Consider the following 19,584-nt stretch of genomic DNA (forward strand, 5'->3'; position numbering starts at 1 on the left):
AAGGGCTTTATAAATACATTTGATTGATTGATATGTGGGATGAAATATCATTGGGTCGAAAATGGCAGCAGTCAGTTCCGTGTTTTCTACTCAGTTGAATACTGACAGATTCCTGGACAGGGCCTAGGCATTGTGTTGTCAGATCTAGCAGACTTAGGAACCATTGTGGCCAAGGCCCTAGGATATCATATGGAGCATTTTCAGTGCCAACATAAATTGTATTTGACTTCCAAAATTTAGAATTTGTATTAGGATATTGAAAGTAATATTTTTTTATTTGTAATGCAAATTGAATAATGTAATGCATACATAAACTTGTATTTCATGATTTGTAACTGAATGAATATTCAGTTTTAAAATGCAATTTAAATGTAATTGAATATTCAAATACTATATATTTATATAATGAGTTTCAATATGGTAGATATTACATTTGTCTGTGTATCAAGTTTACAAACTATAATGTCAAGCTTATCAAAGTTTAATATTTTAAAACTTCTCAGATGCATTCAGATTGACTTATCAAATTCAGTTCCAAAACCAGAGACACCATCCTGGTACTTTGCCAGCCAGGAAAGGTAAAGGTTAAGGAGAACAGATGCTCTCTGTGGTAAAACAAAGCTTCTGGCATTTTTTGAAGCCAATGTGGGTTGTTGAATTAATTTTCTTCCTATGAATTTGGCTCTAGCGTTTGTACCATTTTGGCTATAAGATATTACCGCATTCCTGAAAGCTAAGACCATCTTCTGTATACCACCCATACCTTGTCACAACACAACTGACTGGCTGAAAATATGAAGGAAAGAAATTCCACAAATTAACATGGCACACCTGTTAATTGAAATGCATTCCAGGTGGCTGCCTCATGAAGCTGGTTGAGAGAATGCCAAGAGTGTGCAAAGTTGTCATTAAGGCAGAGGGTGCCTACTTTTAAGAACCTCAAATAAGATATTTTGATTACTACATGTGTTATTTCATAGTTTGATATCGTCACTATTCTACAATGTAGAAAATAGTATAACATTAAGAAAAACCCTGGAATGAGTAGGTGTCCAAACTTTTATTCAGACCCCTTGACTTTTCCCAAATTGTGTTCCTTTACAGACTTATTCTAAAATGGATCAAATTATTTGGCTTCCTCATCAATCTACACAAAGCGAAAACAGGTTTTTACCTCATTTTCAAATTCAAAATTATGGAATTAAAATCTGTTGGCACTGAAATCACTCCATAATATTGTCACTCAAATCTAGAAGTATGGCAAACAAACACATTCATCAATTATCTGATGGGGCCTGAGGGCCACAGTGGCCTTTCAGATAAATGATTAGTGTAGCACATGCTTATCTATAAAATAAATAGGCGGCACTCAAAAAGGAAAACACTTGAACCAATAACATCCATGGTTGGTTGCATATGATTCCTGTACTTTAGGTGCTTGAATTAGAGTACCCGCACCTCTTATAGAATATTAGCTCAAAAGTATTGTGAAGCTCCTGCACCTAAATATAAACAGTACCAGCACAGAAAATGAGTAACGTCACCTACTTCAGTCCAAGTCAAGCATTGTACTTTCAATGTGAAGAACTTGCGACAGACAAATACAAACAGAAAATAGGTTAATTCCATGCAGTCAGAGTAGTACTATTGCACATATATCAATCTAAATTAGGATTTCCTACATTTGAACGTAGAATAAAAACTGCCAACTAGGCAGAAGCTGTGGCAGCAGCTCTCCAGCGCATGACCTTGTGACTGACTGCAACAGCTATTTATATTCATTCATACATGTCAATCCCATCCAACCAAATCTATTTTCGCAGGTTGGCATTTATTGGGATGACTCAGCTCTGCAGAGTGGTCACTACCTGGCAGTCACAAAGTCATTCAATCTTATTTTTAACCTAACAAACGTCAACCTGCTCACAGCCGTCACGTCAACTAAATTTAACACATCAAAATGACCCTATGGCGATACGTACGAATTTCATTATATTGGGCCTACCAGAGTAGGAACATAATTTGTATTTTATTTAACTAGGCTAAGTTAGTTGAAAACAAATTATTTTTTACAATGACGGCAAGTGGGTTAACTGCCTTGTTCAGGGGTATAACGACAGAGTTTTACCTTGTCAGCTCAGGGATTCGAGCCAACAACCTTTCGGTCACTGGCCCAACGTTCTAACCTACCTGCCGCCCCAACACATAAAGGATGTTCAGGCTTCAAGAGGAAAACCACATAAGACGGAAAGTACCCGTCATCCAAATAATTCCAGCAGCAACTCGCAAATGCCCCCTTTTCCAAACTGGGTATATTACAAGGTGAGAATCCGGAAGGCAAAACAAAAGCTATAGCACATCTAGACATAACCATGTCATTCACTCAGCATCAGGGAAAAACAAAGAGGAAAATTATTGCTGTGGCGTGACCTGTCAAAAAGAACATCTTTACAGTAATTTTTTTACATCTTGGAAAAAACCATTCTAATGTATTCACCACATTTGTTACTATACAGAATATTTAACTGTATTCTGCATTGCCTGGGGGTTTACATTTAAAGATCATAATTATTTTTGAAGTATTGCAAAGATGCTGCAGGTAGGTCGCCTATTGTAGGTGCCCCGTGCAGACAGAGGCAGCTCCCTTTGACACAATCGATGACCATTTGTGTGCTCTTAGATCTGCAGAATCAGGAGGCAGTGCACGACATATCCATTGTTGTACATATTCAGCAAACACACGACATGGGTTTGCAATTTTCATATTATGAAACGGAACTATAATGTAAGAGGACAAAAACAATCCAATCATATTCTACAATCTCTGTGGCGACTCTATTGCAATTGATATATGTCGTTACGCATAACATGGCATGAGATACGCAATCTACAATTGATAATAGGCTGGAATGATTATTTCATCGAATGCAATTTCGTTTAATTCAAATATTATTTTTACCAGTCTATAATTGAGTTCCATAAATGAACAACAACTCCGCGTAAAATCACCACAGCAGTCCCCCACTGGCTCACACATCCTTCAATCTCCATGACAATCGCAAAGCATTGTATCGTGTACGACTACGTAGGAATAATAGATTATGTTTGTTCGGCTGCTAAAATGAAAACGATCATCTTGAATCAAATGTCGACGTTTTATATATAACCAGGAACATTATAGCACATTTCTTACCTTCTACTCCTCCCTTCCACAGGAGTTTAGGGATAGTACGTACGCGCACGCAGGAGTGTAAACTTGCCGATGCAATCACCAGATGGTTCCTTGCGCTGGTTAAATAAATCACCTCACACTCCTAGCCTATTCTTCTTAGTTTATGAATTGCACCTGAAAAACGTGACCAACCCCGAATAATGATTTCTCCTCTTTTCAATGTTTTTGTTGCAAACGACAGCGCTACTGTTATTCTCGAACAGTGCCGGAGAATAGCAGTGTAGTCCGTGATTGGCTTAGCCAATGTTTTATTTGCTCAATTATATGGAGGGTTAAGAGAGGACAAATCAAATATAACCTGTGTTGAAATGATTCCTTACTTTAAAAAGTCCAAGATTCATTCAATGTAAAATCAAATAAAGTTATTTTTAACTAGGCTATTTATAGTCTAAGTCTGTCCCATCTCCAAAAACAAAACAAATCACCGTAAGGTCGCAAATTCTTCAATAGCGTCAAATACACATTGACAGCAAATGGTTGTAAAAATAAAAAAATAAAAAGCCTGTCACTGACCCAAATCTGTGGCCCTAACTGACGGTTTCAAACTCCTCTCGTACACAAACAGCGCTAGTGCAACAAAACTGTCAGAGACCCACCCCTATCGCGGAGCGTTCGAGGAAATATTTATTTTGATTGGGTGAACCTACTTTCAATTAAAGCAGAGACAGAATATCTCTTACTTGATTGGATTAAAAGCTGTCAATCTTTGCATACGCCGTACAATTTGCAATCTACTTTGAAACAAATGAACTCACCTGCACATGATCGAATATATCATTTGTAATGTTATCCTTAAATATAAACGCAACATGTGAAGTGTTGGTCCCATGTTTCATGAGCTGAAATAAAACACATTTTCAATAGGCTTCTCAAATTCCGTGCACATATTTTTTACATCCCTGTTGGTGAGCATTTGTAATTTGCCAAGGAAATCCAGCCACCTGATATCAATAAGCTAATTTAACAGCACAGTCATTACACCAGTGCACCTCGTGCTGGGGACAATAAAAGTCCACTCTCAAATACACTACGTGACCAAACGTATGTGGACACCTGCTTGTTGAACATCTCATTCCAAAAATCATGGGCGTTAATAGGGAGTTGGTCCCCCCTTTGCTGCTATAACAGCCTCCACTCTTCTGGGAAGGCTTTCCACTAGAGGTTGGAACATTGCTGCAGGGACTTGCTTCCATACAGCCACGAGCATTAGTGAGGTCAGGCACAGATGTTGGGCGATTAGGCCTGGCTCACAGTTGGTGTTCCAATTCATCCCAAATGTGTTTGATGGGGTTGAGGTCAGGGCTCTGTGCAGGCCATTCAAGTTCGTCCACAACAATCTTGACAAACCATTTCTGTATAGACCTCACTTTATGCACAGGTGCATTGTCATGCTGAAACAGGAAAGGGCCTTTCCCAAACTGTTGCAACAAAGTTGGAAGTGTAACGGATGTGAAACGGCTAGCTTAGTTAGCGGTGCGCGCTAAATAGCATTTCAATCGGTGACGTCACTTGCTCTGAGACCTTGAAGTAGTGGTTCCCCTTGCTCTGCAAGGGCCGTGGCTTTTGTGGAGCGATGCTTCATGGGTGACTGTTGTTGATGTGTGCAGAGGGTCCCTGGTTCGCGTGAGGGGATGGTCTAAAGTTATACTGTTACGTTGATGCTGTTGACCCGGATCACTGGTTGCTGCGGAAAAGGAGGTCAAAAGGGGGGTGAGTGTAACGGATGTGAAACTGCTAGCTTTACATGCTTCAACCACTTGGCAGTACCACTCTGTGAACTTGTGTGGCCTACCACTTCGCAGCTGAGTCGTTGTTGCTCCTAGACGTTTCCATTTCACAATAATAGCACTTAGTTGGGGGCAGCTCTAGTAGGGCAGAACTTTGATTAACTGACTTGTCAAGGTGTCATCCTAAGACAGTTTGACAGTTTGTGCAGAAAATCTAAGAAGATTTGATGAATATTATGAAAAAAAAAGTATACTGTATCATAACATCAATTCTGCTTTTCATTGCTGACCAGCAGATGTCACTAATGTGCATTGTTAAAAGCTCCAACTAATTTAAGCGTTTTTCGACAATTTGGTGAACACGTCAGAAAGTCTTGGCTTCCCATCACAAGTTTCAATGAACTGCTTGGTTCCCTAAAGGCTCTCCAAACACATGGGATCTTCTCGGTAGCCTTAGTCAATCAACCATGCGCCAAGAATGTATTCTCAAACCGCTTGTCCCCAAAGCAACACAGATCAGCCATCATCTTTCAGACAACGCTCTCAAACGCTGATAGGGTTTAAGAAGGGGCGGTTTTATGCCTTTTACATGTTTCGCACTAATTTTGGTACCACAGGAAACACTGACCAAAACTGTCGTTCCTAACCAGTCACGCTTGCATTACCAAAACATACATAGTGCAACTAATTTAAATGCTCTATCAACTAACTTAAATGATTACATTTACATAAACTGTCAAACGTAGCTAATAGTGAAAGGAGAAATCTGAAAAATATCCATAACCTTCACTCAGGGTTTGTATCGGCCAATCATAGTGTATGTTGCTAGACGGTTACGATTACGCCTGTGTTTTGTCAGGGTGCACGCGATTTACGCCTGGGATATTCTGGAACCATCAACGGGGTGAGCGCAGTTCACATTCGTTTAATGAAATTGACTTGAAAGTCACGGTCTAGCCTGCCCGCAAGATAAATCAAATGCACACACGACGACGAAGGGTTTGTTTTGTTGTAATGTTAGTCAACCGAATGAATAGATCTTAAGCAGCAAGTGGAATAGTGAGTACTTTTCCCAATGTAACGTTAGCTAGGTAGCCAGGCAGATGAATGATAAAATATTCTTACTTATTTTGTAATGTGTCACAAAACAGACCGGTAGCAAAGTGTTGTCACTTGCCTGTTTTGTCGTTGTTCGTGTGACATCTTGCTAAGATTAGCTAGCTAGCGCAAGACTGCTGCATCTATCTAGCTAACGTGATAGTTTGCTAAGTAACTGCAATCTATGCTCGTTCAAAGTTGCTGACTATAAAGCTAGCTAGCTGGCTATAATATGCATTTTGTTGTCCTGGTTATCATAAGTCTTATTTTTGTTCACCATTGCTATAGCTAGCTAACTAACGTTAGATCTCTAATAATTGTAACGAATGTTGTTTGCTGGTAACTGTTAAAGGGGACTAGAAAGGAGAACTCACCAACAAGCTGTCTGCTCTGCTCCTCTATGTCACTTCATAAAAAAATAACCTTTTATTAGTTGAATCAGGTGTGTTGTTGTAGTGCTGGTTTGGAACAAACGCCTGCACACTTTATTTATGTGGTCACCAGGTACTGACCTCTTTTGTAATGTCATTTAAGAATCGGCTGATGGCTCACATTTTTTTCCCCGAATCATTTGGCCTAACCTAATCACTTCTCTATCAGGCTACAGTAAGGTGTGAGGACACACGAGGGTTTGTCCACAGTATTGCTGTCCTGTATTGAATAGGTATTTCAATCAGGATTAGGCTACCACTTGGATAAGGTAAGGGGCTTGGTACAGCTGTGGCTACCTGTACAGTCCTGTAGGATTTATGTGGTTTGTCTCCTTTGTAAATTGAACCTAGGCCATGCTATAGTGTAGGGTGGTCAAGACCACCCTTCTCCTTTACTCACTTGACTATCATTTATTCTAGCCCTTGCCAACATGTCCAAGCATTGAAAGTTACTATTCCCAGTGTGAGAGAGCGTCCCCAACCACTAACACCCCCATGTGTATCATCTTCTTCAAGTTTGACCCTCGACCTGCATCCAAAAATGCCTACAGGTAAGGCCTCTCCTCCCTCTGTGTACCTTTACCACACTTTTCATATAGACTAGTCTGGACAGCTCTCATTTTATGTCAACTGGAGGCCTATATTCAGATGATGGTTTAAAAAGATGCACACTTCCAGATGTTGAGCAAATCTGAATCTTAAAGGAATCAAAGCATCATTGCGTTTGACGCAGGGGACATTCTTCTCATCTTCTGATACATACTGAACAAAAATATAAACTTAACATGTAAAGTGTTGGTCCCATGTTTCATGAACTAAAATAAAATTTTCTTACACCCAAAAAGCTTATTTCTCTCAAATTTGGTGCACAAACGTGTTTACATTCCTGTTAGTGTGCGTTTCTCCTTTGCCAAGATAATCCATCCACCTGACAAGTGTGGCATTTCAAGAAGCTGATAAAACAGCATAATTATTACACATGTGCACCTTGTGCTGGGGACAATAAAAGACCACTCTAAAATGTGCAGTTTTGTCACACAACACAATGCCACAGATATCTCAAGTTTTGAGGGAGAGTGCAATTGGCATGCTGTCTGCAGGAATGTCCAACAGAGCTGTTGCCAGATAATTGAATGTTCATTTCTCTACCATAAGTCACCTCCAACGTTGTTCAAGAGAATTTGGCAGTACAATCGGCCTCAAAACCGCAGATCACATGTATGGCATTGTGTGGGCGAACGGTTTGCTGATGTCAACAGAGTGCCCCATGGTGGGGTTATTGTATGGGCAGGCACAATTACATTTTATTGATGGGAATTTAAATGCACAGAAATACAGGGATGAGACCCATATTTTTTTTTTAATAAATAAAAGGTTTTTGTTATCTGTGACCAACAGATGCATATTGAAATTCCCAGTCATGTGAATTCCAAACATTAGGGCACAATTCATTTGTTTCAATTGACTGATTTCCTCATATGAACTCTAACTTGTTGCGTTTTACATTTTTGTTCAGTATAATTGTGAATAAAAAAATCCCTTTGTCCTTCAAAGATGCGTTAGGCTAGTGCTGAAGTGTAGCAACTCTAATCTAATTAAGCACCCAAAGCAGTGATAAGAACCTGAGGTAATCTGTGGTGCTGTCTCTCACTGGAAGTATGGAAAGCTAGGCAGTATTCAAACTGAATTGCTCCGTTTCACTTCCCGATTTCAATGAAACTGAACATTTCAGTTTGGTTCCAGGCTAATTCAAAGCCTCCCAAACAAAGCACAGTGAAACACCATGTACCATCCACTAACCTTTCCTACAGTCACTGCTGGTTTCTCTCAGTGAAGGTCCTTTGTGGGCAGACGCCAGTGGTAGAGGAGCAGTCAATGCAATTTAAAGCCCTGCTTGTAATAATCCCCTGGGCTCTGTGGAGCTCTCTCTCTACCTGGCCAGGATCTATCTCTGCCTTTGCCTCTGGGAGATTACACTAGCCTAAGGCGATCAGTGGATGTGTGTGGGCAATGACTCACTCTGGACCCATGGGATATGTGTAACCTGTAGGCCTAGCTAGCATCCTCACCGTAGTTGAATTTAATGCATGTAGGCCTACATTATCAGTGAGCGGAATGGCAAAATAACTACAAGAATGTTAAGTAAATCTCTTGTGTAAGTGGTTTTTCACCATACACCCAATTCCGCCAACATCCCTGCCTGCCAACAATGTTGTGTTCTGAATTCCCATTATGCCCATTTATTGCCTCACCATCAAATTATTAGTACTTTCCTTTGCAATACAGAATGAATGGAATGTATCTTGTATTAGACTTCCCAGTGACCTTGTCTCAAACAGTATTTATTTTGTAAGGAATAAGTGACAAATTATAGAATTCTCTAAAATGGCGCACTCTCCGCATAGCTGGGCCCTGTTAATTGTCTTGTTTCTCTCCTAGTGATTCCCACAGTCTCTAATAAAGCATGGATGCTCTGCTCTCTCTCCTGTGTAAAATCATTAGTGTTTGCTTTGTTTCTGGGCCAGTGTCGTTGACTCTTGGGGAACAAGTGTCACTGCAACCAGCTTTTGCATCATGAGTCTTTGATGTACAGAGGTTGACACAATTAGGTCAATTTGCTTTATTTGTTCTTTAAGAAATCCACCTGCCTCTGAACAAGGTTAATGGGATTGGTAACCGCTGGCAAGATACAATTATTGCAGAGGTCATCATAGTTCAGTGGCCTAATCTCTCTTCTGTAACTGTGCACCACAAATAAATGCCTCTCAGTGGAACTATTTAATCCTCATCATTTGACCTGTGACACCGGCATGACAACCAATACGTCTCAGGTAGTTGGCTTCGAAAAGGGACGTGGGTGAAAAAACAAACGTGTGTCTAATTGATAATGAGCGATGATGAGTAATGGCGATGCACCTAATGTTTTATTTCTTTCTTTATTTAACCTTTATTTAACCAGGTAGGCCAGTTGAGAACACGTTCTCATTTACAACTGTGACCTGGCCAAGATAAAGCAAAGCAGTGTGACACAAACAACAACACAGAGTTACACATGGAAAAAACAAACATACAGTCAATAATACAATAATGCATATCATTATCTGGGAACAGTGTGTACCAGCAGAATTTTGAACAGAGGATGCAATTATAAATTGTAGACTACATGGAATATTCTAGGTTGACCATTTTACTTGACTGTTTGTGCAATACCTGACTGGATATTGCTGTTAGGCCTATCTCAGGTTAGATACGGTTACAACTATATGTTATATTATAGGCCCACACATTTTGTATATACAAATTGAGCCCACATGTCTCGTAGAGCCAGCACAAGAAGTTAGTGTGGATAGAAATGGCCTACAGTTTTTAACGGCCCCGGCAACATTCAATATAAGCTACTTCTACAAACTACAGAATGTTTACTTTGATACCAGGTTTAGTGTCACTACTGTAAGCCAAAACAATATCACAGCATGGACATTTTTTGGTCAAAATGTTTCATGTTTTCACTCTTATTCACACTTTTTAATACAACATCCAATTTTGTTGTTCACAACTATGCTTAAACCACATAAGGAGACCACTTTTGAGGTCTGGGAAAAATCTAAGTAATTTAGATTTTTGTTGTGTGTAGTTACCCTTTAGTTCAAGAGTGCGTACAAACTCAAATCACTCACAAAGGGCCCACAGGTCCCACTGTGCAATTCCACTTCTCGCCCAAATCCACATCTATGGCAGCTTCTGCTGCCTCAGCACACTAATATATAGGGCAGCAAAAAGGGGAGGGAAAAACTCCACAATCGTGCGTGTGTGCGTGCAAGACTAGTGGGTGATTCATGGGACAATAGCTGAACAGTAATGTGAAGTCACTAAGTCATGCACTGTTGCCTTGCTAAATAAGTGACAGTTGTGCAGTGGTAGTAAAAAGTCACCAGAAATGAATGTCAAATGCAGCATTAGCAACAACTGTGATTAAGTCTGTTAGTGTGGTGAGTGGCACATTAAGTCCCATTTGTAATTGGATAACTACTGAAAATGCCAGTAAGTTGTAGTGGTGCTAGCTCAACATAGGCCTAGGTTTCACTTAAAGCACTAGACTGCACTAGGTTATTTAATTTCACGTTTTGGATTGTTTATATTCCTTTCTCCTATGTGTGCTGTGTGACCCCCCCACCCCCCAATCTTTCGTATCTTTCTCTCTATTGGAGATGCTCTGGTTGAAGGCTTGCTGGCAGGCTCCACCACCTCGACAGAAACAGGGAGACTGCAGCATAGCCAGGGGATTAATACACCAGATGTCACTGGCATCGGGAATCAATTCAAGGCTATACGCCAATTCATGCTCTTAATGAGCTACTGTTGGTCCAGTCTCTGGACCTAGTCTCTACTGCCGGATACTTTTAAGGGTCACACACAGCACACTGAATATGGATCTCCCGTTCGTCCACCGATTGTTCAGTGCACTGTTGACTGCTGACATATTTGTGCAATTCTACATGTTTTCACTTGGTTCGCAAGTACCCTTGGCAGGCAAAGGCTATTGGTGTGTTTGAGCCCTTATTCCGTATCCAGCCATCCACTGCACTGGATCAATCTAATACAGCATCTCCCGCTGGCCTTAGCCTCAGCCCGCTGGCCGTAGCCTCAGCCTCTTGCTGACATGGTCCTTTTAGACCTCTGAAGGTAGAGACTTTTTGTCGCTGATGCATTATGGATTTGATGTGACGTTTGCAGTGGTGTGGGGCCTGGAAAATCCCATCTCATAGTGATCCATGTACACTGCAGCAGTCCAAGGTGGGTGGAGAAAGTCAGCAGGGGTTGTAATGTTATTGCGGTAAGGTAATCGAGGTACATGGAGAGGTATGGGCTGCATCCCAAATGACACTATATTCCCTATGTAGTGAACTACTTCTCACCATAATCTTATGTGCCCTGGTCTAAAGTAGTGCACTATGTAGGGAATACGGTTCCATTTGGGACACATCCATGGTGTTGGATAGTGACAGCACAGCAGCTTTCTTCTGCTGCTGCAGCTGATGGGGAACTGGGGTGCGGAACTTTGCTGTGTCCTAAGGGGGGGAATAGTGCACACCCAGACAATCAGGAAACATGCAACCTCAGTCAGGAGCTCAGTTAGGTCTGCTACACGGCACGGCATGGCATTTCTCTCTCACACTTATTCACTCGTGTGCAGAATGCAGCCTGGCAAAAGAGCACACAGGCTGCTTCCCAAATGGAACCCTATTCCCTTCATAATGCATCACTTTTATATGGGCCCTGGTCAAAAGTAGTGCACTATATAGGAAATATGGGTGCCATTAGGGCCACAGACACACAGTCCCAGGGCTCAGTCTCTTCGATTAAGGACATGAGACCTGGAGAATATCAATATATCAAGATGGATAACACCACAAGGTTATTGTGTTAAAGAACATTACCTTAAGTGGTCTACCATGGTCTCCCTCGTAACTCTATTTCTTTCTCTTTTCACCTCAGGCTAATTTTGGCTGCAAACAGAGATGAGTTTTACAACAGGCCAACCAAAGCTGCAGACTTTTGGGTGAGCAACAGCGAAATCCTCAGCGGTAAGCATCTGCACTTGATGTTGCCGTGACAGAAAAACATTGGTGACAGAAATCATTCTGGAGAGGACCCCTCTGTTTCCCCTTTTCTCTCTCTCTCTGAGAGCCTTTATTTCACCACAACCCATTTCAGCTCAGCTGGAATGACTTTCATGAGCCAGATACTGGATCCCATGTCAACAAACCAATTCTGAGAGGAATTTAAGGCACTGAATGTCCCAATGAATCATTCCATTCTTTAATAAGATCATAGCCCTACTATGGCAAATTGACTGGGAGAACAAATACATCTCCTTGAGTTAAAACTGTTTAAATAAACAAACAGGGTGGAAGGCTAAGTAGTATAATTAGAATCAGGGTCCTGTCATGGAGCATGGGCATTGCTTCTTCTGTTTGAGTGATTATTTTCATTTCCTCTCAACAGACTAGGAAGTTGATTTGTTCAACAGGCTCTTTTTAGTTTTTTCACATTTCTGAGTGAAGTATTTAATTTGTCATAACAGGCTATGAGTTTATTCCTCTAGAAATCAAGAGTGGCAGAGTAATTGAGGTTTGTGAGGGATTAGGGTATAGGATTGGTTTGGAAATTAGGGCCTACGGGTCAGGTTTTATGTTGGCTTGGGATTGAGTCCTCAATTTTATTATTCAAGGTTAGTTATTCACTGATAAGTATTTTGAAGTTCACTGACTTGTCTCTTCCGATTGCCTTTTGAGTCACCTTGTACCGTACAGGCGCAAGGGCATTCCTGGACCCTGGGGGGGGGGCTCTGATTTGGGGGTTCAGGAACGGTGATTGGGCTCTGATCTGGTGTGGAGGGATGGTGGTAGGGCTCTGATCTGGGGTGGAGTGACAGTGGTAGGGCTTTTTTGATCTGGGGGTGGAGGGACGGTTATAGGGCTCTGATCTGATGTGGGGAGGGTGGAGGGACAGTGGTAGGGCTCTGATCTGGTGTGGAGGGAAGGTGATCGGGCTCTGATATTGGGTGGAGGGACGGTGGTAGGGCTCTGATATTGGGTGGAGGGACGGTGGTAGGGCTCTAATCTGGGGTGGAGTGACGGTGGTATGGCTCTGATCTGGTGTGGAGGGAAGGTGATCGGGCTCTGATATTGGGTGGAGGGATGGTGGTAGGGCTCTGATATTGGGTGGAGGGACGGTGGTAGGGCTCTAATCTGGGGTGGAGTGACGGTGGTAGGGCTCTGATATTGGGTGGAGGGACGGTGGTAGGGCTCTGATTTTGGGTGGAGGGACGGCGGTAGGGCTCTGATCTGGGGTGGAGGGACGGCGGTAGGGCTCTGATCTGGGGTGGAGGGAGGTCGGTAGGGCTCTGATCTGGTGTGGAGGGACGGCAGTAGTGCTCTGATCTGTTGTGGAGAGCCGGTGGTAGTGCTCTGATCTGGTGTGGAGGGACGGCATTAGGGCTCTGATGTGGAGGGGCGGTGGTAGGGCTCTGATCTGGTGTGGAGGGGCGGCGGTAGTGCTCTGATCTGGTGTGGAGGGACGGCGATAGTGCTCTGATCAAGTGTGGAGGGATGGTGGTAGGGCTCTGATCTGGTGTGGATGGACGGCGGTAGTAATTTGATCTGGTGTGGATGGACGGCAGTAGGGCTCTGATCTGGTGTGGAGGTACGGCGGTAGGGCTCTGATCTGGTGTGGAGGGACGGCGGTAGGGCTCTGATCTGGTGTGGAGGGACGGTGGTAGGGCTCTGATCTGGTGTGGAGGGACGGCGGTAGGGCTCTGTGGAGGGACGGCGGTAGGGCTATGATCTGGTGTGGAGGGGCGGCGGTAGTGCTCTGATCTGGTGTGGAGGGACGGCGATAGTGCTCTGATCAAGTGTGGAGGGATGGTGGTAGGGCTCTGATCTGGTGTGGAGGGACGGCAGTAGTGCTCTGATCTGTTGTGGAGAGCCGGTGGTAGTGCTCTGATCTGGTGTGGAGGGACGGCATTAGGGCTCTGATGTGGAGGGGCGGTGGTAGGGCTCTGATCTGGTGTGGAGGGGCGGCGGTAGTGCTCTGATCTGGTGTGGAGGGACGGCGATAGTGCTCTGATCAAGTGTGGAGGGATGGTGGTAGGGCTCTGATCTGGTGTGGATGGACGGCGGTAGTAATTTGATCTGGTGTGGATGGACGGCAGTAGGGCTCTGATCTGGTGTGGAGGTACGGCGGTAGGGCTCTGATCTGGTGTGGAGGGACGGCGGTAGGGCTCTGTGGAGGGACGGCGGTAGGGCTATGATCTGGTGTGGAGAGACGGAGGTAGGGCTCTGATCTGGTGTGGAGGGACGGCGGTAGGGCTCTGATCTGGGGTGGAGGGACGGCGGTAGGGCTCTGATCTGGTGTGGAGGGACGGCGGTAGGGCTCTGATCTGGTGTGGAGGGACGGTGGTAGGGCTCTGATCTGGTGTGGAGGGACGGCGGTAGGGCTCTGTGGAGGGACGGCGGTAGGGCTATGATCTGGTGTGGAGAGACGGAGGTAGGGCTCTGATCTGGTGTGGAGGGACGGCGGTAGGGCTCTGATCTGGGGTGGAGGGACGGCGGTAGGGCTCTGATCTGGTGTGGAGGGGTGGCAGTAGTGCTCTGATCTGGTGTGGAGGGACGGCGGTAGGGCTATGATCTGGTGTGGAGAGACGGAGGTAGGGCTCTGATCTGGTGTGGAGGGACGGCGGTAGGGCTCTGATCTGGTGTGGAGGGACGGCGGTAGGGCTCTAATCTGGTGTGGAGGGATGGCGGTAGGGCTCTGATCTGGTGTGGAGGGACGGCGGTAGGGCTCTGTGGAGGGACGGCGGTAGTGCTCTGTGGAGGGACGGCGGTAGGGCTCTGATCTGGTGTGGAGGTACGGCGGTAGGGCTCTGATCTGGTGTGGAGGGACGGCGGTAGGGCTCTGATCTGGTGTGGAGGGACGGCGGTAGGGCTCTGTGGAGGGACGGCGGTAGGGCTCTGATCTGGTGTGGAGGGACGGCGGTAGGGCTATGATCTGGTGTGGAGGGACGGCGGTAGGGCTCTGATCTGGTGTGGAGGGACGGCGGTAGGGCTCTGATCTGGTGTGGAGGGACGGTGGTAGGGCTCTGATCTGGTGTGGAGGGACGGCGGTAGGGCTCTGTGGAGGGACGGCGGTAGGGCTCTGATCTGGTGTGGAGGGACGGCGGTAGGGCTATGATCTGGTGTGGAGGGACGGCGGTAGGGCTATGATCTGGTGTGGAGAGTGAGGTAGGGCTCTGATCTGGTGTGGAGGGACGGCGGTAGGGCTCTGATCTGGGGTGGAGGGACGGCGGTAGGGCTCTGATCTGGTGTGGAGGGGTGGCAGTAGTGCTCTGATCTGGTGTGGAGGGACGGCGGTAGGGCTATGATCTGGTGTGGAGAGACGGAGGTAGGGCTCTGATCTGGTGTGGAGGGACGGCGGTAGGGCTCTGATCTGGTGTGGAGGGACGGCGGTAGGGCTCTGATCTGGTGTGGAGGGGTGGCAGTAGTGCTCTGATCTGGTGTGGAGGGACGGCAGTAGTGCTCTGACCTGGTGTGGAGGGGCGGTGGTAGGGCTCTGATCTGGTGTGGAGGGGTGGCGGTAGTGCTCTGATCTGGTGTGGAGGGATGCTGGTAGGGCTCTGATCTGGTGTGGATGGACGGCGGTAGTAATTTGATCTGGTGTGGATGGACGGCGGTAGGGCTCTGATCTGGTGTGGATGGACGGCGGTAGGGCTCTGATCTGGTGTGGAGGTACGGCGGTAGGGCTCTGATCTGGTGTGGAGGGACGGCGGTAGGGCTCTGATCTGATGTGGAGGGATGGCGGTAGGGCTCTGATCTGGTGTGGAGGGACGGCGGTAGGACTCTGTGGAGGGACGGCGGTAGTGCTCTGTGGAGAGACGGCGGTAGGGCTCTGATCTGGTGTGGAGGGACGGCGGTAGGGCTCTGATCTGGTGTGGAGGGACGGCGGTAGGGCTATGATCTGGTGTGGAGAGACGGAGGTAGGGCTCTGATCTGGTGTGGAGGGACGGCAGGATCCCAGGCTGCGACCCAAAACAACAACGTCGTAAAAGAGGCAAACGAAGCGGTCTTCTGGTCAGGCTCCGGAGACGGGCACATCGCGCGCCACTCCCTAGCATTCTACTCGCCAATGTCCAGTCTCTTGACAACAAGGTTGATGAAATCCGAGCAAGGGTAGCATTCCAGAGGGACATCAGGGACTGTAACGTTCTTTGCTTCACGGAAACATGGCTCACTGGAGAGACTCTATCGGAGTCGGTGCAGCCAGCTGGTTTCTCCACGCATCACGCCGACAGAAACAAACATCTTTCTGGTAAGAAGAGGGGCGGGGGCGTATGCTTTATGGTTAACGAGCCGTGGTGTGGTCACAACAACATACAGGAACTCAAGTCCTTCTGTTCACCTGATTTAGAATTCCTCACATCAAATGTCGACCGCATTATCTACCAAGGGAATTCTCTTCGATTATAATCACAGCCGTATATATTCCCCCCCAAGCAGACACATTGATGGCTCTGAACAAACTTTATTTGACTCTTTGCAAACTGGAATCCACATATACTGAGGCTGCATTCATTGTAGCTGGGGATTTTAACAAGGCTAATCTGAAAACAAGACTCCCTAAATTGTATCAGCATATCGATTGCGCAACCAGGGCTGGTAAAACCTTGGATCATTGCTAAAAAGCTAAAACAAGAAGCTCCCACGCTGAGGTCTGTTCAACGCTGGTCCGACCAATCTGATTCCACACTCCAAGACTGCTTCCATCACGTGGACTGGGATATGTTTCGTATTGCGTCAAACAACAACATTGATGAATACGCTGATTCGGTGAGCGAGTTCATTAGAACGTGCGTTGAATATGTCGTTCCCATAGCAACGATTAAAACATTCCCAAACCAGAAACCGTGGATTGATGGCAGAATTCGCGTGAAACTGAAAGCGTGAACCACTGCTTTTAATCAGGCCAAGGTAACCGGAAACATGACCGAATACAAACAGTGTAGCTATTCCCTCCGCAAGGCAATCAAACAAGCTAAGCGTCAGTATAGAGACAAAGTAGAATCGCAATTCAACGGCTCAGACACGAGGTATGTGGCAGGGTCTACAGTCAATCATGGATTACAAAAAGAAAACCAGCCCAGTCACGGACCAGGATGCCTTGCTCCCAGGCAGACTAAATAACTTTTTTGCCCGCTTTGAGGACAATACAGTGCCACTGACACGGCCCCGCAACCAAAACATGCAGACTCTCCTTCACTGCAGCCGAGGTGAGTAAAACATTTAAACGTGTTAACCCTCGCAAGGCTGCAGGCCCAGATGGCATCTCCAGCCGCGCCCTCAGAGCATGCGCAGACCAGCTGGCTGGTGTGTTTACGGACATTCAATCAATCCCTATCCCAGTCTGCTGTTCCCGCATGCTTCAAGAGGGCCACCATTGTTCCTGTTCCCAAGAAAGCTAAGGTAACTGAGCTAAACAACTACCGCCCCGTAGCACTCACTTCCGTCATCATGAAGTGCTTTGAGAGACTAGTCAAGGACCATATCACCTCCACCCTACCTGACACCCTAGACCCACTCCAATTTGCTTACCGCCCAAATAGGTCCACAGACGATGCAATCTCAACCACACTGCACACTGCCCTAACCCATCTGGACAAGAGGAATACCTATGTGAGAATGCTGTTCATCGACTACAGCTCAGCTTTTAACACCATAGTACCCTCCAAACTCGTCATCAAGCTCGAGACCCTGGGTCCCGACCCCGCCCTGTGCAACTGGGTACTGGACTTCCTGACGGGCCGCCCCCAGGGGATGAGGGTAGGTAACAACATCTCCACCCGCTGATCCTCAACACTGGGGCCCCACAAGAGTGCGTTCTGAGCCCACTCCTGTACTCCCTGTTCACCCACGACTGCGTGGCCACGCACGCCTCCAACTCAATCATCAAGTTTGCGGACGACACAACAGTGGTAGGCTTGATTACCAACAACGACGAGACGGCCTACAGGGAGGAGGTGAGGGCCCTCGGAGTGTGGTGTCAGGAAAATAACCTCACACTCAAAAAAACTAAGGAGATGTTTGTGGACTTCAGGAAACAGCAGAGGGAACACCCCCCTATCCACATCGATGGAACAGTAGTGGAGAGGGTAGTAAGTTTTAAGTTCCTCGGCGTACACATCACAGACAAACTGAATTGGTCCACCCACACAGACAGCATCGTGAAGAAGGCGCAGCAGCGCCTCTTCAACCTCAGGAGGCTGAAGAAATTCGGCATGTCACCAAAAGCACTCACAAACTTCTACAGATGCACAATCGAGACCATCCTGTCGGGCTGTTTCACCGCCTGTTACGGCAACTCCAGAGGGTAGTGAGGTCTGCACAACGCATCCCCGGGGGCAAACTACCTGCCCTCCAGGACACCTACACCACCCGATGTCACAGGAAGGCCATAAAGATCATCAAGGAAAACAACCACCCGAGCCACTGCCTGTTCACCCCGCTATCGTCCAGAAGGCGAGGTCAGTACAGGTGCATCAAAGCAGGGACCGAGAGACTGAAAAACAGCTTCTATCTCAAGGCCATCAGACTGTTAAACAGCCACCACTAACATTGAGTGGCTGCTGCCAACACACTGACTCAATTCCAGCCACTTTAATAATGGGAATTGATGGGATTGATGTAAAATATATCACTAGCCACTTTAAACAATGCTACTTAATATAATGTTTACATACCCTACATTATTTATCTCATATGTATACGTATATACTGTACTCGGCGGTAGGGCTATGATGTGGTGTGGAGGGATGGCGGTAGGGCTATGATCTTGTGTGGAGGGATGGCGGTAGGGCTATGATCTGGTGTGGAGGGAAGGCCGTAGTATAAGAATCTATGTACAGTTTGTGCAAATGTAGAAGAGTAGGGAGGTAAGGCAATGAATAGGCCATAGAGCGAAATTATTACAATTTAGCATTAACACTGGAGTGATAGATGTGCAGATGATGATGTGCAAGTAGAGATACTGGGGTGCAAAAGAGCAAGAGGATAAATAACAAAATGGGGATGAGGTAGTTGGGTGTGCTATTTACAGATTGGCTGTGTACAGGTACAATGATCGGTAAGCTGCTCTGACAGCTGATGCTTAAAGTTAGAAAGGAAGATATAAGACTCCAGCTTCAGTGATTTTTGCAATTCGTTCCAGTCATTGGCAGCAGAGAACTGAAAGGAAAGGTGGCCAAAGGAAGTGTTGGCTTTGGGGATGACCAGTGAAATATACCTGCTAGAGCGCGTGCTACGGGTGGGTGTTGCTATGATGACCAGTGAGCTGAGATAAGGCAGAGCTTTACCTAGCAAAGACTTGTAGATGACCTGGAGCCAGTGGGTTTGGCAAGGAATATGTAGTGAGGGCCAGCCAACGAGAGCATACAGGTCACAGTGGTGGGTAGTATATGGGGCTTTGGTGACAAAATGGATGGCACTGTGATAGACTACATCCAATTTGCTGAGTAGAGTGTTGGAGGCTATTTTGTAAATGACTT

The 19,584-nt window shown here is 45.8% G+C and overlaps 2 protein-coding genes across 41 annotated transcripts in view; one reads left to right on the forward strand and one right to left on the reverse strand.

Moving 5' to 3' along the window:
- The window catches only part of arvcfb (ARVCF delta catenin family member b), a 364,251-nt gene extending 360,448 nt beyond the window's left edge, over positions 1-3,803 (reverse strand). For 9 of the 23 annotated variants that reach the window (XR_004210758.1, XM_031829809.1, XM_031829811.1 and 6 more), the window contains exon 1: positions 3,194-3,803. The gene's annotated coding sequence lies outside the window, so the exon portion shown is untranslated. The remainder of the gene's footprint in view (positions 1-3,193) is intronic. The other 14 variants (XM_031829822.1, XM_031829817.1, XM_031829815.1 and 11 more) reach the window with 4 other exon arrangements.
- A 1,798-nt stretch (positions 3,804-5,601) lies between these two features.
- The window catches only part of LOC109896068 (transport and Golgi organization 2 homolog), a 33,244-nt gene continuing 19,261 nt past the window's right edge, over positions 5,602-19,584 (forward strand). The window contains exons 1-3 of one of the 18 annotated variants that reach the window (XM_020490283.2): positions 5,602-5,863; positions 6,909-7,039; positions 11,985-12,073. In XM_020490283.2, the coding sequence (XP_020345872.1) occupies positions 6,984-7,039; positions 11,985-12,073 (145 nt within the window). In that variant the 5' untranslated portion in view covers positions 5,602-5,863; positions 6,909-6,983. Of the gene's footprint in view, positions 6,019-6,039; positions 7,040-11,984; positions 12,074-19,584 lie in introns of those variants that run through there. The other 17 variants (XM_031829845.1, XM_031829843.1, XM_031829850.1 and 14 more) reach the window with 17 other exon arrangements.

The sequence above is a fragment of the Oncorhynchus kisutch genome, linkage group LG8, assembly GCF_002021735.2.
Source record: "Oncorhynchus kisutch isolate 150728-3 linkage group LG8, Okis_V2, whole genome shotgun sequence".
NCBI classification, from domain to species: domain Eukaryota; kingdom Metazoa; phylum Chordata; class Actinopteri; order Salmoniformes; family Salmonidae; genus Oncorhynchus; species Oncorhynchus kisutch.